Raw genomic sequence first — 23,327 nt, 5'->3', positions numbered from 1 at the left:
TTTGCTGTATGAAAGCTAGTCAGCGGGATGAGGATTTTCTTGGAGTGGTGGAAAAAGCATGTTTACACAAGGTCGAGAACGCACCGAGTAATTAGGGATAATTAACCATGAGGCGGTACTGTTGCAGGAAAGAACGATGCAACCCTCCACGACAGGAAAGTAGGTGGAGCGACCTGTACCTTTACTGGAGTGCTTCTCAGCAACGACAACGGAGAGTACGAAGAGTGAAGGGATAAGATGGTTATGCAAGGCGACGGGGACTTACAAATGTGTTGGGTCTCGCGGGGTGCACTGCTTAGACTTATGCATCTGGTAAGTTGCGAGAGTTCTAGTGGTGGGCCATGGAGGTAACTCGGAGTGAGGTTTCTCCCGGGCAATTTTAGTGGCACGCCATATTACATCTTGGCGACACCAGCGGTTGGATGCCTGTGCACACAGTCCTTAGGCCGATGATCGGTCATGTGTCATGCTCGGTAACTGAATGACTCTTTGAGCTTGATCGGCTATACCCTCGACTGCGAGATGACCCTGTCTCCATTTTCACTCCACCTTTATTCCGGACTACATCTGATTCATGAATTATAGGAGGCCCCTGAGGGCCATTATAGGCCTTAAAGCTGGGGGCTCTAGTGGTCACTACAGGCCCTCAATTAGAAGGGACTTCAGCCTGATAGGACCCAGGACCCTATTGGCTACTTCCCCGCACCAGGGACATCTCGCAGTTGAAGGAATAGCATCTGGGTTTCTTGTGCCAGTTGCTGTCACTGAATTAGATCTTGGGCTGAATTAGATCTTGGGCGGACTGTTCAGGCCGCTAAGCTCTCGGCGCTAATCCTACCACGAAGGCGGTTAGGAAGTGTCTTGGCATTGGCTGTCGCTCAAAATCTTGTTTCCTTGTGCGCTTTGCAGCCTGAGGCCCAAATGTATGTGTCGTCAGAGACAGGATACCTTTGGCGGGCAATTGGTTCTTTGCCTCCTACTTTCCGACAGAAATGTTTTAAAAGTCAGAGTAGGCGGTTGGTGTGAAGGATGAGACGTTTTTGAGTGACCGAAAAGTGGGTACGCTGACTTCACAGGAGGAACTGGGGATGGCAGTCACATATCCAGCAGCCCCAATGCCGCCTTACAGAACCACTTTACTTCATACATCTGGTCTCCGAGGGGAACACATTACGTGCAACCCGCACAGGTCTTCCTGGGGAACCCGAGATGTGACGTTGTCGCTAACCAAAGCAAAACATGTAGGTGATCTTGAGAGCAAAAATACATGTAATACCACATATTCGCTGATCGTCACCGACCAAACTACTAATCCAGCCCTCACCGGCTTGACTCTGGGAAAGCGGACGAAATCCCGTATTTTCCAGGGGGTATGGTTGTATGTGCTGGATTCGAGGCAAATTCTGATCCATTTGGCGTGGGGAGACTGGTTGATCGATGACTGATCAATTTGGTAGTATTGATTTTCTTCAACGGACTGTTATATCCCCGGCTCTCCTGTTGAAAAACCTTCCACACACGTTAGCCCGAGGAGAGAAGAGCCTGCCAGTAATGACGTCTCCTCTCAGGGCAGAGCAATCCGTCCTGTTGGCGAGGCGCTCTGCAGTGGCAACGACAACATGTCTCTCATTTGAAGCCCGAACATGGCCGCGGGCACACTGAAGCCGTGGACAATCTGCGCGTAAGCACCTCAAGTCAGCTGCAGACCCGCGCCCTAGCACAGAAGGGTATACTTACCACGCTGGAAGCAACCAGGAACCACACGATGGTGAGCATCAGCTGCTGCAGCCGCTCGATGGACGCCGGGGCGTTCTTGTACTGCGTCCTCAGGTTGCCGAGGTAATCCAGGCCGATGCAGAGATAGAACACGGCCGACACGCCAATGGGGCCAAAGTAGCCCACGAAGAGGCCCTGTGATGCGCCCTCGATCTGGTTGATCCCGCGGTACGATGCCATGATAACCGGCAGCCTGCGGAACAGCAGCACTCCCAGACCGATGAGCACAAGGCGCCAAAGGTCGATGAACTCGCCGTCCCAGAACGTCGACCATGGACACCGGGCGCCGAGCCACATGAAGATGACAAGGTTCAGCATCGCGTCCACCGCGTGCTGGAACTTGTCATCCAAGGTCTCGAGACGGAACCAGTCGTCCCACGTGAGGGCGTTCCCTGCCACGAAGCAGGCAAGCACGTCGTCGATTCCGAGCATTCCGCACGTCCCGAGGAGGAAGAGCGCGAGGGCTACCGAGTAAGCGAGCAGGCTCTCCCGGTCGATGAACCCACGCTTGTCTGCCCAGCGAAGGACGACGCGAGCCAGGTGACCGGCGACCCAGCCGAAAGCGACGCTGGCCCCGACCACCCACAGGCATGTGTAGCCCAGGTAGGAGATTAGCGTCTGGCCGATACCCTGTGCGCCGCCTCCGACGGTGGCGTGCTTGACGAGGGCGAGGGCGCCAAACACGAATAGATAGCCGAGACCGTCATTTGCGCCCGACTCGGCGATGATGAGGTCGCGCAGGGCCTTGGGGGTGTTCTGCTCAGCGAAGTGGCCCTCGAGGATGGCCGACGAGAGGATCGGGTCGGTGGGGGCGACGCAGGCGGCTACGGCCGCCGCGTGGGCGAAGGAGATGCCATCGCCCCCTACGAGGAGCCAGATGACGAGGGTGGTCGACATCCACATGACGACAAGTCCGGGGCCGAGCAAGAGGGCGAGAGACTTCCACTCTGTGCGAAGGTAGCGGCTCGGCAGCCCAACGCCTGCGAAGAGCAGCTGGATGCCAAGGACAACCCGGCTCAAGTCCAGCGTGAAGGTGGTGACTGCGTCGATGCTGCCATCTTCAACAAAGTGCACAGGCTGTACCGAGTCGGTGAGGGACGCGAGGAAGCTTCCGGCGAGGAAGGAGAGGGCTTGAAAAGATCATGTCAATGAGACGACGCCGGGCGGCGTCTTGTTCTTCTTGCCTGCATCGTCGCAGGGGCGGCGGCGTGGAGTACAGACTCACTGGCGTACGAGAGGTGGTACCGGTTTTTGAAGAGAGAGGAGACGGCGCCGGATAGCAAGAGCCAGCCTCCGATCCCCGTGATGGCGAGGTCGAATGGCGAAGGCGTGGGAAGTAAGAACGAGATCATGATCGTTGATCTGTTTTCGAGGGGCAGACACTTCCATCATTGACGAGAGAGGAATGAGACGACGGACGGTGATCCCATGCAAGGCAACCAACACAGGTTCCTTGTGATCGTCTGCGCACGTGGATGGTTTCCGTGGTTGACCGATAGTTTAGTGTGCTTTTGGACGGCATGAGTCATGGACAAAGAGCGAGAGGCCTCCCTCGCTTCCTAATTCCGTGCCCTGTCGTTGACTGTCGGCTGCGGGCGCTCGAGGGTCTTGTCTGGAAGAGTGTTAGATCGACAAGTGTGTCCGGATAAAAGGCAGTTGAAACTGGCCTATTCGCATTGTTGCAATATGCAACAACCGGTGAGGGTGAAAACGGGTAGATACAAGACATACATACCCCCGCTTCGGTCGAAAAAGAACCCCTCAGTCGAGCACAACAATCACTCTGTAAATAATTAACCCCAGACATATTGCATCGAGTCGACATCGATTTTCTAACAAAGGAGCCGCGAATGGCAAAATTGCCGCAGCGCCAAAGACCCTGCCAGGTGCGGAGAGCGGGCGTCACAGTACACAGCAAGCTGAGTGCCTGGAGAATGTCTTGGAGTATCTCGCAAATAGCCGCGTCGCGCCCTGCTCACGCCTCCACCCTGAATATGCGCGCCCAGCATGAACAGTCACAGATGGATGTCCCACTGCCAATTTGCTTTTGCAAAATCCTTCACCATTTGACGTGATTGGCCCTGACCAGATGCGCAGGAACCATTTCTATGCGATAATAAAAACTCGGTTCGGCCTATCTTAGAGCCCTCACTTGACGCCCTCTCGTCTTTCATCTTTCTGCCTGCTCGCAGCCTCCAGTGTCCTGTCCAGTGCCTACTGTCGCTCTTCTGTCGACCCAACCCTTTCAAAATGGGCATCCGTACTCGAGCATCATGGATGCCACACCTCAATTTCATCAGTATTCACTACGCGTGGGTCATCTTCTGCGCCGTCTTCGCCCTGCCAGTCATGATGCCTTACGGCAACCTTGCTGCCATCGATGCCTTCTTTTTTGGCGCCAGTGCTTCCACGGAGTCGGGTCTCAATACGTAAACGACACCTCTCCTCATCGCCGTGCCCCTGGATCTCTTGTAAAGCTAACATATGTGATGAAAAAAGAATCGATGTCAAGAACATCCCGACGTACCAGCAGGTCTACATCTATGTCATCCCTGTCATCACCAACTTGCTATTCATCAATGCGATGGTCGTTCCCATCCGGCTATTTTGGTTTAACCGCCGGCTCAAGCAAGCCGGTGCGTCTACGCCCTTTTCTCACGAGGTCGTTTTTAGCAGCAGGCTGTAGCTGATGTTTCTCGCAGTCGATGCCTTGGCCAGGAGAGCAGCTTCTGCTGAAGCGACGGCAACTAGTACTGATGAAAAGTCCCCGACACACGAAAACGACGGCTCAGAACAAGACGGCAAGCACGTAAGCGACGAGAACGCTTCTGCACCTGAAGCGGATGCTTCGAGGACCGTCAGGTCGCCTACCATCACGTGGGACAACGCCGTCCGGCCAGACGTCGACTCGGATGCGATCTCACCTGTTCAGCGCGCCGACAGTGCCAAAATCAGCGCCTTTGCCCATGGCCCCGTCCTTCAGGCCGCCAGGTCCATCGAGAGGGCTGCGTCCTCCGCCTTCGTCCTCGGCAGTGACCCCAGACGTCGCAGTCGCAGCCAGGATCGCAATCGGAGCTCATCTCGCCAGCGCCGGCCTCAGGACAAGGTGCCCGAGCTCCGCATCTCGAACTTCAGTGACTTGTCCGAGAGTGATCTCGACGTTCTGGGAGGCGTCGAATACCGGGCGCTGAAGATGCTCTTGTACTTTGTTTTTGGTCAGTATAGACCCTTGGTGCCCGACATTGGTGCAAGTCGCGGCAACCTTCTGTTCTCTTGCTGATCACCATGTCAGGGTACCTCATTGCGCTTCACCTCATCGGCGTTCTCTGCCTTTTGCCCTGGATTCTTCAGGCACCCTCAAAGTACACCGACTGGCTCGAGGAGTCTGGTATCGGCAAGACCTGGTGGTATGGACTTACCGCACCTCATGTCATGCATGGCATGATAAACTGACGTTACTCCAGGGCATTCTACTCGGCCCAAACAATGGTGAACAATCTTGGCTTCACCCTGACCCCCGACTCGATGGCCACCTTCAGGGACGCTACCTGGCCTATGCTGGTCATGACCTTCTTGGCCTTTGCAGGGAATACGTGCTATCCGGTGTTCCTCCGCCTCGTCATCTGGATTGCATACAGGCTAGCGTCCGAGACGTCGCAGGCTAAGGAAGCCTTACGTTACCTGCTTGAGCATCCCCGGCGTTGCTACACCTTGCTCTTTCCTAGCCGCCCGACATGGATCCTCTTTGGCATCTGAACCTTGCCGCCGTCAACCCCGCCGTTCAATTCAGCCTCCTTACCATGATGTACATTGCAGTCTTCCCAATTGCCATCAGTATCCGTGCCTCCAACATCTACCAGGATGGCGCTCTGGGTGTCTGGGCGCACGAGGAGAACCTAAACGAGAAGGACGGCGTGAGCTACATCATGGGTCACGTGCGGAACCAGCTCAGCTTCGATCTTTGGTACATCTTCTTCGGCACCTTTTTGGTCTGCATCGCAGAAGCCAAACGCATAATGGATCCAGAGGTTCCTGTGAGTCGTTCCTAAAACGACAGCCCGATATCTAAAGTTACTGACATGCTGCACAGTCCTTTGCTGTCTTCCCTGTCCTCTTCGAAGTCACCTCTGCTTAGTAAGCACTTACTTAATCATGAGCACCGCCATCACAGAATGCCCAGCTGGCCACCCTCCCAGCGGCAACGTCGGCCTCTCCCTCGGCGGCCCCTCCGGTATGGTCTCCATGGTCGGGCACTACGGAATTTTTGCGAAGCTCGTCATTTGCGCCATGATGATCCGCGGCCGCCATCGCGGCCTTCCCTACGCCCTTGACCGCGCCGTTAATTTGCCCAGCGACATTTTCGGCGATGCCAACGCGGACGAGGAGGAAGCCTCGCACGAGCTGACACATTCCAGGGTCTCGGAAAAATGCCTTGATCCTACTGGTTAGCATGATGGATAGCAAGTGACCCGTGCCCACGATATAAATGCGATGGCTGATTCTTTCACGCAGGGTGCGCGCCGCGCCGCTGCTTGAGCTTTACCAGGACGCGGGCAGCGCCTGGACGGATAGCAAGTTACCCACACCTCAAGAGTTGAAATGACCCCTGATTAAGTCACAGAGAAGGCGCGGGCGGGCCGTGATCTCTGTCCTGCCAGTGCTGCGGTATCGTAAATTCGGCAGCCGAAGTTGAGCTGGACGAGGCCCTGGTAATGCCCTTGACCGTGTGCCTATCGGTTTACTATCACTGCCACTCAGACCTTTCCCGTCTACTTCCTGCTCGTACTAGTTGCAATTAATTATTGTGAATGATCGGCTAAATCCACACGATTTATTACGCTCGGTAGCAAAGCAGAAAGGGACACTAAAGCTGACTACATGTACACTTCTGAGCTCATGTCTTTGACTCCTTGAAGCCCATACATGGTGTCTCCATTTTCTGCTTCCTCCTCCATATTTACCGTCTCGCTTCGGATCCCTGTGGTTTGGTTGCGTTTTTCTTCTGAGCTCCACCAAATTTTTCTCGCAACAGCCTACCATTACCTACTTGCTGAGGCCTCCACCATGACATCCGCAGCTCAACGACCCATGTTTATCCACGGCCATCACATTACCCCCACCATCGAGGGCTTGAAGCTGTCATCGCTGTCGTATGGTTGGAAAAAGTGACGGAAGAGCGTTTTGCTGAGCCAGTTACAACCTTCTCCCAAATGACGGAGGCCGGCCTGAGGCGCAGGAGGTCTATCTTCAAGCGCTAGCCGACCTCTTCAAGCGGAGATCCCAGGACAGAAAGCAAATCCTTCCAGACTTGGGATGTCATGATGATGGAATCAACAATGGCCACGATGGTGGTGCCAACATAGTAGCCAATGGTCCATTTGGCGAGCTTGGCGCCGCTGTTAGATATTTCTTTGAGCTCCGGGACGGCGAGAATCATGGCCGTGACGATGAGGGTCAAGACTGAACGTGTGGTTAGTTTCGAGCACTTTGAGTGGTGCATATATACCGAAGCATGATCTCTGGTGAAAGTTGGACGGGATCAACATACCGATAGCCTTGAGGGATCGCAGCCAGAGGTCACCGGGGATTATGAGGATAGTCGTCGCCGCATCAGGAATATCCGGGTGGGCGGTCTTCACACCCAAACCGATAGCAACCGCGATGGCGGCAGCGATGACGATCTGTATGGCCGAACCGGGCTCGAGGACAGGGTACCACTACGGCTTCTTCTCGTGGACAGACTCCCCTGAGGTAACGGAGGGTTGCTGCTGGATCTGCTCCATGGAGGAGTTCTCCTGAACGGCCTTGTCGGCGGTTCCGTATTCTGACTTCTCCATCGTGGGCTGGTTTCTTGAGCCGAAGCAAACACGACGTCGGTGAAGCAGGAAAGGGGATTTGGAGATAGAGAGTTTGAGAAAGAGTTGGATGTACAAGCCCGCAACAAGATCGCTGCCACGCTGAGAAGGGAGAGGGGAGAGGGAAGGTAAACTACAATCTGATAAGCGAATTCGAGAGGGGGATATATACGTGAAAGCAGCCGGGCTCGTGGGTCAGGTTGATCCTGTGGTTGCACCGGGAAGTCTTGTCTGTCTATCAGCATGTGGCGAGCCGGGATCGGCCGTCTGCGGTATCAAGACTAGATTCGGCTACATCTTGAGAAGAGCGGGGGCGAACGCGAGGCAGCTCGCGTGAGCGGCTTGCTGGTTTGGCTGGGTGATGCTGTCAGGGGATTCCACCAAGGTAGGGCACGGCACGCATATCTCCCGCCAAGGAAGGAATCAGAGCTAGGAGAGCAGAGGATGAGATACTCATTTGGCAGCGTTAGACATGACTCTCGGCGGACGCTGGTACGACCTTGCCGTTCGCCTATTGGTCCGCCAGGGCGGATGCCGCACTGCAGCATTGCCGAGAAGCTCGGCGAGACCATTGAAGACAAGGGCCGGGGATGGGTCTCTGAAATTTGGACATGATGGTGTAGTGGAAGAGGAGGAAAAATCAGCAGGATGAAGCCTTGGCCGTGGCGGCCGGGAGGTTTCTTTCCTCCGCTCCGCCCAGGACTCCACAATACCCGCTTGCGGGAAAGCGACGCAGCTCTTGCACCGGTGGTCGGCTAGTCGACCGTCAAGCTGTCGGTCGTTCCCAATTTCTGCCGCAGGGCGCGCGATGCTGCCCATTGCACCGGCCGTCGCAGAGCGGGAGCCGAAGAGAAAGACAGAGAAAGAGAGACACACACCCTCGCACTAATTACTTCTCTGCAACGTAGAATCACTTGGCATCTATCCAGACCCCGCTATCGGGCATAGCTGCTGTTACAAGAGTGGCCCAATAACCGAGTAGGAATGAACCAATCAAGGAGAACTGAGTGTGGCGCTTCCCTACTCCGCGAAGTTGTAAGAGGCGGGTTGGAAGACGGGCCTACGGAGCGCGACCCCCGGTCTCGGGCACCGTGTCCTGCCTTACGTAAGAGGTCATCTTCTGCCCCTTTCCCCTTCGAGTCAGTATAGCCAGCGTCTCGTAACTTAAAAGAATCAAGTCACTTCACGCAGGGGTCTTCAACTGTGCGAGAGGGCAATTGCCACGGCGAGTGATGGATTGATTTCCGGTAACGATGAAATGCGCATATCCGTTGCCTCCTGCATTGGATACACCGAGACCGGGGTGCATCAGGAGACGGTATGTATGTTCTTGGCTGAACTCAAAAAACCGGTTGGGAAATCGGCGGGGAAGCTGGAGACAGTGCGGATTGAGCAGATGAATTCAGAGAAACTAGAACGGACAGGTTGGAGTACTTCTTCTGAATCCTGCGAGCAGCATCCTTTGCTCTGCAATCGACCCAAGTCCGGTAAGAATCCAAGATGCTGGAACTCCAGGGTCAGTGACACCGAGTAAACACAGAGGAAGGAATATCCGACATGTCAGGACACGAGAGGATATGTGACAGCAGAGTAAAAGGCAGCAAGGTTAGAGTGATATGTACTGAAACTACGACAAGTCGATAAGGAGGATGAGATGGTGAAAAACTAGGGTGAGGAGGAATTGAGGGAGACGGCACTGGAGGGGAAGCGTGCTACTACCTGAGTGGATGGGGAAAGGTGGAGAATGGTCGGACATGCTGCGGCCAAAAGCGACACCTGCCTATTATGTTTATATCAATCAGCCTCTGTTTTTTTGTTTTTATTAATCTCTTGTGGGTACCATGGTAGAGCCGTAATTTGCCACCTATGGCCTATCCAGTCGTTGACTTCGTGTGCATCTGTTCCGGTGCCAAGACTGTGTGCCATAATGTGTACTCGTTCATTCGTTTCCGCCGCGGTTCCTCGTTTTGCCGGAATACTCACCATCGATACCTTCCACACACCGGTACGTACTCGATGTCTTGGACATTGAAGGGAAAAAAGGCTTTTGACTTGAGTGAATCTCCCTTAGTCAGATTACTGGAAAAGGGAAAGCACATTTTGATTTACATGGAGATGCCCAGAACGCCAAGCAAGGAATCCGCCTGCAGTGGGGTATTGCCAAGGGAGATAGTCTATCTAGGTCCTCGTTTCCTCCACTGGCGGATACTTGGCGGAGTCTTGGCATAAAATCACGTGCGCTCGAGCAAGGACCTAGACTCAGTGAGCAGAGCAGGCAGAGGGGGAAGGAAAACATCGCCGGAGTTTGAAAAGTCCTAATGGAATGAGGCTCTGAGTGACGGTGCTTGGTTTTTACAGGGACGTACAATAGAGACTTTTCCTTTAGCTGTGATACGTTGGGTTTGTTTTTTTCAACGTCCAAAGTTCTGCCATTTACCCTGGGTACGCTCAACATCTGGGTCACGCACTACGTAATTACGGCAGGGTGGGTGAAGGAAGGAACTCAATTGGAAGGAGCGATTGCCGTCAAATCTTGGCGGCCTTGGCGGAGCTCAACGCATACAAGAGCTGGCCAGCCCCATGCTGAACTCACGATTATTTTGCCCTTCTTTTTTCCCCTTTTTTTTCACCACACTCACCAACTTGTCGAGCAATTGATTCGTGTACTCATTCCTTTGGCTCTCAACGGCCTTTACTCTTCTCGAAGCTTTTTCTTACTGGAGTTCCCTTACGAACTTCACTTTCCTCTCCGCTTACGCGCCGCAAGAGGCCCACCTTCACCGATTGAATTGCACTCGAACTCCATGGAATTCGCTACTGTTCAGGACCTGCTCCGCGTTGTCGTCTGTGCTTCCGCCTACATGCGACAGCTCACCACTACCCCCAGATAGAGAACACCAGCATCAAGACCATTTAACCGACTAAAAAAGAAAAGAAAAGAAAAAAAAACGAAGCATCAACATTTAACGCTACCGAAATTGGAACTCGTTGCTTGCAACTCACAACGCCGAGGCTTCTTATCAAGCTTTCTTCTCTATTCATCATGGGGTCTGAAAAAGTCACGCAGCCTGCGGAGCACGTCAGCGGGCAGTCCAACCGCCCAATGACGCAGCCTGCTCACTGTCTTACTTTGGCTGAAGTTGTCGATGAATTGAAAGCAGACCAGACCAATGGCCTTTCAAGCGACGAAGCAGGTAGACGACTCGCGGAGTACGGTAAGAACGATGTCGGGGAGGCCCAGAAGGTGTCTCCTCTACGCATTTTCATCGCGCAGGTTGCCAATGCCATGACTCTGGTTCTTATCTTGGCCATGGCTGTCAGTTTCGGCATCAAGTCTTGGATCGAAGGCGGTGTTGTTGCCGGGGTCATCCTCCTTAATATTGTCGTCGGTTTTTTCCAGGAATATTCAGCTGAGAAGACTATGGATTCTCTTCGGTCACTGAGTTCTCCCACTGCCCGTGTCATTCGTGACGGACAGTTGCAAACGGTGGCTTCTTCCGACTTGGTTCCCGGAGACCTAGTTGAGCTCAAGACGGGCGATACCATTCCAGCCGATGTTCGGTAAGTTCATATGTGCATGCCTAAGTATATGGATAAGCCTGCTGACGAGCTACTCACAGCGTCTTTGGCGCAGTCAACTTTGAGACAGATGAAGCTCTTTTGACGGGTGAATCTCTTCCTGTTCGCAAGAAGGAAGATGCTACCTTTGAGGTGTCAACTGGCCCCGGCGATCGTCTGAACGTCGCCTACAGCTCTTCCAACGTTACCAAGGGTCGTGCCAAGGGAATTGTGTTCTCTACCGGTTCGTACACTGAGATTGGTGCTATCGCTGCTCAACTCCGACAGAAGGAAACCAAGATCCGCGAACCTAAGAAGACCCGGGAGGACCCCAATGCGCGCGCCAAGCCCCATCGTTATCTCGAGGCTTACCTATTGACCGTCAGCGATGCGGTCGGCCGTTTCCTGGGACTGAACGTTGGAACTCCTCTCCAGAGGAAGCTGTCCAAGCTTGCTGTCTTGCTGTTCTTCATTGCCGTCATATGCGCCATCATCGTGCTGGGAGCCAACGAGTTCCGCGCCACTCAGGATGTTATTATCTACGCTGTAGCTACCGGTCTGTCCATGATCCCGGCCAGCTTGGTAGTTGTCTTGACGATTACTATGGCTGCGGGTACTAAGCGGATGGTGAAGAGAAATGTTGTCGTTCGTAACTTGAAGTCTCTCGAAGCTTTGGGTGCCGTTACCGACATTTGCTCCGATAAGACTGGCACTCTCACTCAGGGAAAGATGGTCGCGAGGGGCGCCTGGATGCCATCGAAGGGTACCTTTACCGTCGAGAACTCTACGTCCGCATTCGATCCCACTGCTGGAGATGTTCGCTTTCACACCTCTTCGCCTTGCGCTATCGACCTCAAGAAGGCTGGAGAAGCTTGTGGTTCTATTATCAAACCCAACGAACATGCTTCCGGTCCTGATACCGGCTTTGGCCTCGCGGAATTCTTGAACGTCGCCTGCCTTGCCAACCTTGCTACCGTCAACAAGAACAAGGAGGGTGCTTGGGAAGTCCGTGGCGACCCTACTGAGACTGCCATTCAAGTTATGGCTAGTCGATTTGGCTGGGACCGCATCGCCCTGACTGGTGATGAAAGTTCTGAGTGGAGGGACGTTGCCGAGCTACCGTTTGACTCGGACGTCAAGCGCATGTCGGTCGTCATGAGGAACAAAGACGGTACCTACCACGCGTTCACCAAAGGCGCTGTCGAACGGGTGATTGAAAGCTGCACTACTTACACCCCTGATAGTTCTGGCAGCCTGGTTGATATCAAAGATTTCCGCGACGAGATCCTCCAGAACATGCAGGCTCTAGCCAGTTTAGGTCTCCGTGTGCTCGCTCTTGCCAGCAAGCCGATGCCTGGCGAGGTAAAGGTTGATGCCGAGACCGGAGTCGACAGGTCTGCCATCGAGTGCGATCTGGTATTCCGCGGCCTCGTTGGACTTTACGATCCGCCTCGTCCCGAATCTGCCACCGCTGTCAGACAGTGCCACGAAGCTGGCATTGAGGTCCACATGTTGACCGGTGACCATCCTGAAACCGCCAAGGCCATCGCCGTTGAAGTCGGAATCCTGCCTTCCAAAATGCATCTCGTCGCGAGAGACATGGCCGATTCGATGGTCATGACTGCGACGCAGTTTGACGCCCTCAGTGACGATGCTGTTGACGACCTCCCTGTGTTACCCCTGGTTATCGCAAGATGTGCCCCTAGCACCAAGGTCCGCATGATCGAGGCTCTTCACCGTCGCGGACGTTTCTGTGCAATGGTAAGCCCCCATCCTTAGACATACTATATTGTTCTCAGGTGTGACTAACCTTTACTCTCACAGACTGGTGATGGTGTCAATGATTCTCCCTCGCTTCGCCGTGCTGATGTTGGTATCGCAATGGGTGTTGCTGGTTCCGATGTTGCCAAGGTAGATACCTTCCACGTTGATACTACGCTCCACAGAACATTGCTGACTTCTTGTAGGATGCTTCTGACATTGTGCTTTCTGACGATAACTTCGCATCCATCCTGGCCGCGATCGAAGAAGGACGCCGCATCTTTGACAACATTCAAAAATTCGTTCTTCACGTTCTGGCCGAAAACGTCGCGCAAGCTGGTACTCTCCTCGTGGGTCTCGCTTTCAAGGATAGGACTGGACTTTCGGTTTTCCCCCTTGCCCCTGTTCAGGTTGTCTGGATTATCATGGCGACGTCTGGTCTCCCCGACATGGGTCTGGGATTCGAGCGTGCAGTCCCGGGCATTCTCCAGCGGCCCCCACGCTCGCTCAAAGCCGGTATTTTCACCAAGGAGTTTCTTACGGACATGGTGTTCTATGGACTTTGGATCACTCTGCTCTGTCTGGCTAGTTTCACACTCGTGATCTACGGGTTCGGCAATGGTGAACTTGGCGAAAAGTGTAACGAGACGTATTCCCCGTCGTGCGACCTGGTCTTCCGTGCGAGAGCTACCACCTTTGCTTGTCTGACATGGTTCGCCCTGTTCCTTGCATGGGAGATGATCGATACCAGACGGTCGTTCTTCCGTATGCAACCTGGGTCTAAACGTTACCTCACGCAGTGGGTGGTTGACGTATGGAGGAACCAGTTCCTCTTCTGGGCTATCATGTTCGGCTTTGTCACCCTATTCCCTTTGATCTATATCCCTGTCTTGAACACCTCCGTGTTCAAGCACACCCCGATTTCTTGGGAATGGGCAATCGTCTTCATCGCCGCTGGACTGTTTTTCGCTGGAGTCGAGGCCTGGAAGTTCGGTAAGCGGGTGTACTTCCGCAGACAGGATAGCAAACGCTTGGGCAAGTCCTGGAAGGAAACCGACATCGAAGATCGCGTCTTTGGACGATACCTCAATGGAAGTTCCTCTGAGGATGGGACAGCCGATGAGAGAACGATTGACAAAGCCCAGTGAGAGAGAGCGCCGAACCTCGCGTGTTAAGCTTGGAAATTGTCCTTCACCCCTCGAGACACGTGATGTGGGTTGATGCCAGTTCTTGCATCAACAACACAGACGAGCAAAGATGATCATCGGATTGCTTTTGCTCCTTCTTTATTACTGCTAATCGGGCACCTAGCAGATTGCAGAGTATTTTGTTCGTTGTACCCAGCCTTCTCCCACGAGGCAGGATTCCCAGTCTTGAATACGGCGCTGGCAATTTCGGGAAACAAACGAACTTTAGAGCGCCCAATTTTTTGGGTCGGGGTCGAGGAGAGAAAGTCACTGGAATCAGGAAATGGCACAGACCGTAAAACAGAAATTGAAAAGCGTTGTTGCACTGAGATGTGAACACCTCTCATCGAACTATTTATTAACAACCCCCCCCCCCCTTCAACCATGGCAATGGCTCTTACACTCTGTCTTGTCATCGTCCTTCATCTTAGACAAGTGCTTACGTTTGAAGTGCTTGGTGAGGTCGTTGGATGAGTAAAACTCTTGGATGAGTTCATTCATCCGAGGATCATCCGGAGGGAGACGCTGCTGTGACGAGCTGAGTCGGCGAAACGTCGCTTATCTTGTTGCATTCGGCGGGCTTTCTTCCTTTATTAGGCGGCCGGAAGCGCTGTTCGTAGGCAGCGGCGTGGCGCCTCGCAAGGCGGTTCGAGGTGGCGGGGTTTGCAGCCACAGTTGCCTTGGTCGTCGTTAACTCAACCACCCTGCTTCCCACGCAACCCCGCATACCACGCAGCCCCAAACCCCCATCAATATCACCATACCCATCAACAACATCCATTATTCCTCATCCCTACCACCTACCCAGATGCAACTTTCTGCTTCACTAGATAATTCAGATCCACTGGATTCACTTGTGCTACTCTCTGCTTCGCCAGCAGCAATTTGCGCCCGTCGGATATCCTCGATATTAGCGAACGTCGTGTTAGGGTCCGTCTGGACCCTTTTTCTCCTGCCTTGTTGCTGACTATCCGTCTGGGCCTGGAATGCCTGGGCCTGACGCTCTAGGACTGTCAGTCTATAGGCCTGTTGGTCCCAGCCTTTTTGGACCTTTCTAAATAGGTGGCGTTGGGTGTAGATTTCTCGGGTATCTTGCGTAAGCTGGTTGAATAGGTGCAGCTGACGCTGAAGATCAGCAGACTTACGCGGGGTTGACCATGGGACTATAGATACAGCTCCATCCCACTGCTGACTTCCTGACTGCCCAGCTGTCTGGCCGTCTAGCTGTCTGGCTGGCTGGCTGGCTGATGCCTTAGACACGAAAGGGCTAGATAGAGGTTGCGCTACATCAACTGGCCATAACCCAGTGTGTTTCCAGCCGCTTTTAATAACCTGGATAGTCAAGGCGTCTAGACGTGCCCTTCTATAACAGTCTATAAAGTTCCTCTTGCCTGTTACAGTTGAATCGCTTTGTATATCTAGGTACCCTAGATACTTCCTATAGGCTGCCTTAAGAGGTCGGAATACTGACTGATCTAGAGGCTGGAGGACGTGTGATGTGTGCGGCGGCAGAAACAGGAGGTGTATGTGGTTCCGGAAGCATCGCCACAGAAAGTCTGTTGTTGTATGGCTATGATGGGCGTCTAGAACTAGTAGTCTAGTATCTGAAGGGTCCTCTGGGACAGTCTGAGGGATAAAGACCTTTTCTAGCCATTCTAGGGCATTCTGATCAGTTGTCCAGCCGTTCTCTGTTGCTGTGAATTTCCAGCTAGCATAGGGTTGAAGATCTAGAGGAAACCACTGTTGCTGGACTGACTTGCCCTTATACATAACAAGAGGCGGAAGTGCGCGTCCTCTGGCAGAGACGCACTCGATCAGAGATACCCATGCCCGCGATCCAGGCTGTTTTTTCTGGATATACTTGGTCTCTGACGATCCTAGTACTAGCCCATTGCTTCCTTTGCCCTCGAGGATACCAGTCTCATCCATGTTCCATCTATTAGCTGGCTTGATGGGCAGGATTGCTGGCAGATCAAGGCGATGAAACCATTCCTGGATAATGTCAGCAGTTGCCCCATTAATTCGCCTAGCGTCAATTGCCCTGCATCGCTGGGTTCTGATAGATGGGTTTCTGCGAAGAAATCGCTGCATCCACTTCCTCCCAAGTGGTCGCTGCCCATCGCCCAGCATGCGCTCAGCCAGCCCTTTGACTTGCTGATGGCAAAACGCAGAGCCTAGGGCAGCCTGCTTAGATATCCACTCAGCAAGTAGACCTTCCTGGTTCTGAGATAACCGCTGCAGTCTACCAAAGGCAGTATTTCTAGACTGGGTACCATGGAGACGTTGTCGTACAGTCGCCTCTGGGATGCCCCATTTGCGACCTGCCCCGCGGATACTAAGCCCGTCAGCAATATCCCAAAGTGCCCGCTGCAGCTCATGTTCACTATACTGCTTCATCTTATAGTAAAAAAGATATCCTCAAAAAATGGCGTTGTTTGGGGTAGAATAGAAGATGTTGTGATAGTTAGAAAAGAGGAGTAGGTTTTATGGTGACGCGTTGTTGGGCTGCGTGGTATGCGGGGTTGCGTGGGAAGCAGGGTGGTTGAGTTATCGAACTCCTGCATATGCATGCTGACAGTCATCACTTGCGAGGCGGGGCTAGACAGGGCTTGTGGGGCAGTGTCAAGAGACAATCAAATGCTCTCTGTTGGGTCGTGTTGGCGTCTCACGCCAGGTCAACCGAGACAAGGAGCCATGTATTTTTGAGGGCACTTGAAGTTGCGAGAGGTCGTCGCAACTTCCTTGACTGAGTGGCCTCGGTGGCCTCCCGTGCAGCCAAGGAGCTAGAAAGGCTGGCGAGTTTCCAACCCACTGAGCGGGTTGTGTACTACTTTACGACTGAAAACAATGCTTTTGCACGGCCAGACCCGTTTGTGCAAACACGCGCGGCCACGATCGAACTCCGCTAGTGCATCTCGTGCGACTGGGAAGACTCGCTCGTTGGCCAATAGGGGACTGTCCCGCCTCCAAGACAGCTTCCCGTTTGCCGCCAGTGGACAATGTTTGCTTGTCTGGGCGTTTGCTCTCGGCCGCATCGCCTGCTAGTACCATTGTTGGTTGTTGCGACCAACGAGTGCCAATGCTGGATCCGTTATTAATGGACCGTCAGTCCCTCGTCGCCTGTCACTCCATTTTCCGCTTTTTCGTTCCACAACGTCGAAACTTTTCAAACAGTTGGTTGTATTCATCTAATAATCCGGCCTTTCCTATTTCGTGCTGTGAGGTACGCCTCCCAGGTTCGTTCAGTGTGTTCCTCGTTATATCGTCGACGTAGTCGTTTAGTTTCAGCAAGGATTTCCGCGCATTCCTCGTTCCAGCCTGCTCTTGACTTAGGGGAGCCGGTTTTCGTTGGTACCCCTTCGTCAATGGCTGTGGTGAGGGCTTCGGTTATCTCCTGGAAGTATCTGTCTAGGGCCGCTTTCGTCCTCGGCCTCCTTAGCGGGGGAAGAGTCCGTTTGACAGCTTTCATAAAGACGGTTTCGTCCATAGCCTTCCGGTTTCTCTTTTCTTCTTGTTGTAGTTGTGCGATTGTTAGGTCTAGCGATGTCGCGATGGGAAGGTGGTCTGAGTCGTGGTTTGCGTTGTCGTCTACTCCGCATTTGATGAGCCTGTCGACCAGCCCAACCGTGAAAAGGCAGAGGTCTATTGTTGAGCGGCCGTCCCCTTCCATGTATGTAATCGTGCCCACTGGTAGTTGATTGATGAGGTCGAAATCGTCCATGAGTTCTATCAAGTCTCTCGCTTCGGCATCTGGCGTCCGGATCTCGCTTCCTCCCCATAGCTCATGGTGGAGGTTGAAATCCCCCACCACGATTTGTTCGATGTGGCGGTTGGCTTCTAGCGCTTTTCGTAGTCGCTGTAAGGATCTCATCCTGTCGTTGTCTTGGTTTTGCGGGTTGTATATGTTGTGGATGGCGATTTCGGTGTTCCGACCTGCATTTAATCCCAGAGTGAGGGTACAGAGATCTTTGCTGTGTTCCTTGAATTGCCACTTCGAGTGGTCTAGCTTCTTGTTCACAAAGAAACAGACCCTTGCTGGGCCTTCTTCCCTGTTCGGAGGGTAGCAGAGGTGGAAGCGGTCCTTCGCTGGGTGATGCGTTGTAGCGTTGTAGGGATTTATCCATGGCTCCTGGATGGCGAGGATATCGTAGTTGTCGATCCTGGGGTCGCGGAGGAGCGTGGCCATCACCACATCTCTCGACTTTCTTACGTTGTACTGTAGTATCGTGAGTGTGCTTTGTGTGGTCATTCGCTGTCGTCGACAATTTCCATAAGGTGGCTATCGTTTGTCGTCTGTATGTTCGCGTCTATGGCTTCCATCGCTCGGCGGGAGGGCACTATCGCTCGTCTTGGCCGGGAGTTCTCTGCCGCAACAATGATCGTGTTCTCGTCTTGTGTTTGGCTCCCGGTGGGCTGCTGACGTTTCTGTATCTTCTTCTTTATGGGTGATCTGCTACGCTCCTGGCGTGTGCTCTGGCTCTGGCTCGGTTCCAGTACTGGCCTCGATGTCGTCCGGGTTGTTGGGGTCGTTCCTGTGGCGGTTGGGGCTGCTGTGGCTTCCGGGTGGTACCTTGGTCGTTGTTTGTATGCCGCTTTGATTTTGGCCAGTTCCCGCATCCTAGTTGGGCACCGGCCGTGCCACGCTTCGTGTTCGCCGTGGCACGCCGCGCACTTCCGGGGTGTGGCCGTGTCGCTTTTTGAGGGGCACTCTCGGGTTGCATGTTCTTGCGCGCAGTAGCCGCATGTTGTCGTTGCCTTGCACTGGGTTCCTATGTGGCCGTATGCGTGGCATCTGAAGCATTGTCTCAGACGGCACTGTCTGTCGTATCGTTCGCATTGGAAAACCTCGCCTTGCCAGATGAGTCCTTCATCGATGAGTTTGTTGGCGTCCTCCGCCTTGGCGAACTCGACGATAACGGACGAGGCAGACTTTGTGGTGGAGGATCTAGTTAACCATCCGATGTACTTAATCTCTGCGGTGGGGATGAAGGCTTTGTTATCCTGCAATAGTTCGTCTCGGAGTTCCGTAAAGAGTTCCATGTCCATTGAGCTGGTTCGTATGCCGTGTGCTAGGATTCCGTAGGTTGGGATCCGCACCGTGGCACCGTTGCCTATTCGGTGTTTCCAGTCCTCCGCAAACTGTCGTAGGGTCTCCATGTCTGTGGTAGTGGCTGTTTTGATACTTAGGTCACCGCTTTTCAGTTGATTTGCGGACACGGTCTTTAGTTTGCGGATGTGCTCGTTGCTGCTCTGTTCAATGGCGCGGTCTACGTGCGCCTTAAGGTTACGGGGGTTCATGGCTCTGATGCTGGCAATGGTGGTAGGATCTCTAATGTTTACGATGACCTCACGTAGGGTTTGAACTTGGGATGGTCTTTGGTTTTGTGGGTTATGCATGCTTGCTATGAGTCCTCCTCTGGCGGCTACACTGGCATACGACTGTGCGGCGCTCCCCTGATTCATCGGTCCCAGTGCTTTGATATCCCTCACCATCTTGACAGTCAGCTCGCTGGCTTTCAGTGCCTCCTTGGCGGCTGTGTTAGTGTCCTTGTTAGTATTAGTGTTCTCCTTGATTTCGGCTGTGTTTTGCTGGATCGCGATTCTGATGCTGCTCGTGGTTCGGGTGGTGTTTTCATTGGCTGCCTTTGTCTCCATCCGCAAATTTTCAATTGCCTGGTGAACGTGGCCGATGTCGGGGATGTTCTGTATCTTGACGATGAGTGCTAGAGCCCCGATAAACGCGGCCCTGACTCCTTGAGGCTGGATAGGTTGACCATTTGCTGTGTCGATCGACTTCAGTGCTGTCTGGAGGTATGTGCTTAGTTCTGCGGCGTGCTCTCGGTATGGCGTTGGCCAGGGCTGATCCTTGGGCCATGGGGTTGCCATGATGCCTGCGTCGCTATGGGCTTCACGACGAGCAAAAGGCTATCCAATTGACCAGTTAGATCGTGTTGTGGCGCTGTTATTTGCTCTGATTTCAAAAATTTCGTTCTCGCTGTTGTAGAAGTTTTTTCGTTAGTGATCCTGGCTGGGGGATCATATTGGATCACCAGTGACCCATCTGATCCATCACGTGACCTTCCTTAGTTCTTCCGATCCGAACCCGGCCCGTGCCGCAGGCCTGCATACTTGAATCTTCTGGCTGCCCTGCTGGTTGCTTCAGGGGTTCACCTCAGGCTGCACTAGTCACCAACCGGATTTGGGTCGTAACACGCATCTTCCACCGAACTCCACAGACCCTTTCCCACGATTTGGAGCCCGATATTGATAACACAGGACTTCTGGGAGCAGTCGCCTCGTGTAATAGCCTACTGACGTCCTGATCAGGATTTACACCCTTGATCAGGTCTGACCTAGCCAGACTTTAAGTGAAGGATCCTGTGTTGCTTTGGAGGTTGTTGTGTTGTGTACGCACCGCCCCGCACCGCTAGAGTCCCGATCACCCTGCACGCCTTCAACATAACGAGAGTGAAACAAGGGGGATACACGAAACTCTACAGGCCATCGGTTTCGGCATGCGATATCAGCTGCCAGATGTAAACAAATTGGCGAATAGGTCCATGTTTACATTCCAGAGGATTTGCTGATAAGGCGTTTATCATCTGCTTCACGATGAATTCACATCTTGCCCATGTGAGTTCAAAGAGTCTTTTCATATCATCAACAGAAAGGGATCATTTATTTGCCTCACGAAAGTAGTCTTCAACAAAAACCATGGACTGAACATGATTAAGCTTTCCAACAATAATCAAAACCAATCTAAGCCTCAAGTCACACCCTTAGTCCTAGAAACGTCTTCAAGCGAGTTTTCTTGCTTATATATGATCCACTCAAAGGTAGTCCTATGCTTTTCAATATCCCGCTCAGTTGGTTCTCTGCGATTCTACTTAGCTGACTGTCTTCTTTCTAGATTAGTCCTTACCTGATAACTTATGAAACGCAGCATGTGATTTCGGAAATCCTTCAATATGTTGATCGTTGATACCGTGAAAACTTTGTATTGCAGTCGTACAGCAACTTGCAAAACGATTGGCTAGGCGTGCTGCGTTGTTGAAGTGGCTGTGAGATGTCAGTTGAATCATAACGTTGACGGTATAAGAGCCCTTCTAGTTACCCTGCCCGAACTTCCTGCTGAAGCTCTTGGATAGCCCTGTGAGTATCACTGATCTCGGTCTGGTTTCGCGATGCCTTTTCATTGCTTTGGGCAACCGCTTGGTCAATATTCGCTAGGGAAGTCTGGTTGCTGGCTAATAACTTGTTGAAGCCCGTCAAGGTCTGGGCCGTCCTATTGGCAGTTTCTTTAATTACTGTTAATGTATTATTGGTACCGGCGACCGTTGTGTTCACGCTTGCTAATGCTTGTTGCGTTTGATTAACCGTGTTCCTCGTTTCAGTCACAATATCCTTAATGTTTTCGACAGTACGAGTGACTGTTGCCAATGCAGCTTGTGTCTGATTGGTTGTAGTGTTCACCACTGTCACGACAGCTTTTATCTGGTTGGCCGTATTGTTTGCTATTGCGACGGCACCTTCGGTATGATTGACCGTGTGGCGAATTGCTGCGACGTCATCCTGAATGCCGTTGACTGTGTTGACGACTAATTTCGTGTCAGCTTTTGTCAGGTTAGCCAAATCGTTCATCAGTGTCACGGCGGGTTTTGATTGACCGGTTGTGGTGTTGACCGCTGTCACGATATCTTGAGTATCATTGATCGTGCGAGTGACAGCTACTAAGTCGTCCCGAACATGAATGACTTCGTCGCTGTTTGCCATCACAGCAGCTTTGGTGACAGTGACGGTATCGCTAACTGCCGCTAGCGCAACACGAATGTTGTTGACAGTGTTGTTGACTGCTTCCAAGTCGTTCTGAGTGTTGTTGGTAGCTGTTTCGGGGATTGTTGCTACCACAGCTTGTGTTTGGTTTACAGTGTTGTTGACTACAGCTAAAGTACCCTGAGTTTCACCGACCATGCCATGGATCGCTGCTAAGGTGTTATGGTCATCTGTTAGAGTGGCGCTGACTGCGTTTATAGCCTTCTGAATGGTGTTGACTGTTTCGTCGACCTTCTTGAATCTGTCGTAAGATTGCTCAGTATATAGCAAACATTCACACACAAGTAAAGACTGAAGCGGAGCTACCTACTTTTCGTCGAATTGACTGGTGATGCATGCCTGCGCATGCATCATGGTGAAGAGCTTCTCGGCTCTTTCGGCTATTTCGGCCAGCCTTTTATCAATATTATCGAAGCGCTGAGTGTTACATGACCCGGATGCTAACGGGGCGCAATTCGTCCCACAGACCGGGCGAGTGCATTGCTGGAGCTGATGTCCCTATTGACCCTCGTTAACATATCAACGGTCCCTTTTCCCCATGATCAGAAGAGAATATCTCACATGGTGGGGTCCGCAAGTCGCCATTTTAACTTGCTGTTGCCGTGATCCAGGGACAGAATACAAAATTTAGAATGGCAGATCCATCTCCTTCGAGGAGCAACGCGGATTGCATCTTGTCCATGACTTTATACATCATCACATATATTGCTATCTGGCTCGGATATGGCTTCTGTGGGGGAAAAACTTGCACTTTGTGAGGAGGGTATCTTGTGATAACGCAAGAAAATGGTGCTGGGGTGCGCAACGGAAAACGATGCAGCCATGTCCGCGTTACCCCGCGACAAGGGTGGTGGAGGGACTAGCTACTCCTCATCTCCCGCGCTCGCCTTGGACCCAACAGAACGGAACGCGGGGCTGTCGGCAGGAGGCTTGACAAGGCTACCCAATGCGGCCAGCTTCCACACTGCCTTGGGTGGTTCGCGAAACGGCGGTAGACCTGAATCCATGCATGAACGCAAGCTACCCGCAGCCGGTGAGAGCTATGCAACAGCCCGAGGTCAAACCATTGGACGAACCTGGTCCACGTTGAACGTTTTGTGCAGATACTGCGCGCAGAGCCTCGCTTCATCCGCAGTCTGCCAAATGCATGTAAATCAACGATCAGAAGACGAGTAAGATTGCACCATTTGTCGCGTACTCCGCTGAAGAGCTGCAGCGCCACCTTACCAATACACCTCCTGGCAGGTTTCTCGAGCACGCATGCGATTAGCCAATCGTTCCTCGGGGGGACCCGAGGAAACTGGGTTTGGCTACTTCCCGATCTGCACATGCCACTTGAAATGTAGGTAAACGACAG

General features: G+C 52.8%; 8 protein-coding genes and 1 non-coding gene across 9 annotated transcripts; 4 read left to right on the top strand and 5 right to left on the bottom strand.

Moving 5' to 3' along the window:
• Positions 1-1,269: 1,269 nt before the first annotated feature.
• On the bottom strand, positions 1,270-1,381 carry ColSpa_rRNA_058. The gene has a single exon (XR_007414289.1). It is a non-coding gene; the product is annotated as a 5S ribosomal RNA (ribosomal RNA).
• A 183-nt stretch (positions 1,382-1,564) lies between these two features.
• On the bottom strand, positions 1,565-3,128 carry ColSpa_12016 (Na(+)/H(+) antiporter 2; the record flags this gene model as incomplete). The annotated part of the gene is made up of 3 exons (XM_049278228.1): positions 1,565-1,675; positions 1,738-2,906; positions 3,002-3,128. 3 exons carry the CDS (start codon positions 3,126-3,128, stop codon positions 1,565-1,567), a joined length of 1,407 nt encoding a protein of 468 aa, XP_049134185.1.
• Positions 3,129-4,026: 898 nt separating this feature from the next.
• Positions 4,027-5,056, top strand: ColSpa_12015 (high-affinity potassium transport protein; the record flags this gene model as incomplete). The annotated part of the gene is made up of 3 exons (XM_049278227.1): positions 4,027-4,205; positions 4,276-4,412; positions 4,479-5,056. The coding sequence occupies 3 exons, from the start codon at positions 4,027-4,029 to the stop codon at positions 5,054-5,056; spliced, it is 894 nt and encodes a 297-aa protein (XP_049134184.1).
• Positions 5,057-5,061: 5 nt separating this feature from the next.
• On the top strand, positions 5,062-5,532 carry ColSpa_12014 (high-affinity potassium transport protein; the record flags this gene model as incomplete). Its single annotated transcript, XM_049278226.1, has 2 exons — positions 5,062-5,183; positions 5,241-5,532. 2 exons carry the CDS (start codon positions 5,062-5,064, stop codon positions 5,530-5,532), a joined length of 414 nt encoding a protein of 137 aa, XP_049134183.1.
• Positions 5,533-5,579: 47 nt separating this feature from the next.
• Positions 5,580-6,225, top strand: ColSpa_12013 (low-affinity potassium transport protein; the record flags this gene model as incomplete). The annotated part of the gene is made up of 3 exons (XM_049278225.1): positions 5,580-5,810; positions 5,867-5,910; positions 5,973-6,225. The coding sequence occupies 3 exons, from the start codon at positions 5,580-5,582 to the stop codon at positions 6,223-6,225; spliced, it is 528 nt and encodes a 175-aa protein (XP_049134182.1).
• An 805-nt stretch (positions 6,226-7,030) lies between these two features.
• ColSpa_12012 (uncharacterized protein) lies at positions 7,031-7,613 on the bottom strand (the record flags this gene model as incomplete). Its single annotated transcript, XM_049278224.1, has 3 exons — positions 7,031-7,236; positions 7,325-7,493; positions 7,515-7,613. The coding sequence occupies 3 exons, from the start codon at positions 7,611-7,613 to the stop codon at positions 7,031-7,033; spliced, it is 474 nt and encodes a 157-aa protein (XP_049134181.1).
• Positions 7,614-10,734: 3,121 nt separating this feature from the next.
• ColSpa_12011 (sodium transport ATPase 5) lies at positions 10,735-14,098 on the top strand (the record flags this gene model as incomplete). Its single annotated transcript, XM_049278223.1, has 4 exons — positions 10,735-11,192; positions 11,252-12,950; positions 13,014-13,100; positions 13,157-14,098. The coding sequence occupies 4 exons, from the start codon at positions 10,735-10,737 to the stop codon at positions 14,096-14,098; spliced, it is 3,186 nt and encodes a 1,061-aa protein (XP_049134180.1).
• A 4,284-nt stretch (positions 14,099-18,382) lies between these two features.
• Positions 18,383-20,023, bottom strand: ColSpa_12010 (nucleic-acid-binding protein from mobile element jockey; the record flags this gene model as incomplete). Its single annotated transcript, XM_049278222.1, has 1 exon — positions 18,383-20,023. The coding sequence occupies one exon, from the start codon at positions 20,021-20,023 to the stop codon at positions 18,383-18,385; it is 1,641 nt and encodes a 546-aa protein (XP_049134179.1).
• Positions 20,024-21,247: 1,224 nt separating this feature from the next.
• On the bottom strand, positions 21,248-22,324 carry ColSpa_12009 (uncharacterized protein; the record flags this gene model as incomplete). The annotated part of the gene is made up of 2 exons (XM_049278221.1): positions 21,248-22,211; positions 22,281-22,324. 2 exons carry the CDS (start codon positions 22,322-22,324, stop codon positions 21,248-21,250), a joined length of 1,008 nt encoding a protein of 335 aa, XP_049134178.1.
• Positions 22,325-23,327: the final 1,003 nt, after the last annotated feature.

The sequence above is a fragment of the Colletotrichum spaethianum genome (genome assembly GCF_022836535.1).
Source record: "Colletotrichum spaethianum MAFF 239500 DNA, contig55, whole genome shotgun sequence".
Classification (NCBI taxonomy): domain Eukaryota; kingdom Fungi; phylum Ascomycota; class Sordariomycetes; order Glomerellales; family Glomerellaceae; genus Colletotrichum; species Colletotrichum spaethianum.
Note: the sequence above shows the minus strand (reverse complement) of the source record. Positions and strands in the feature narration are given on the sequence as shown.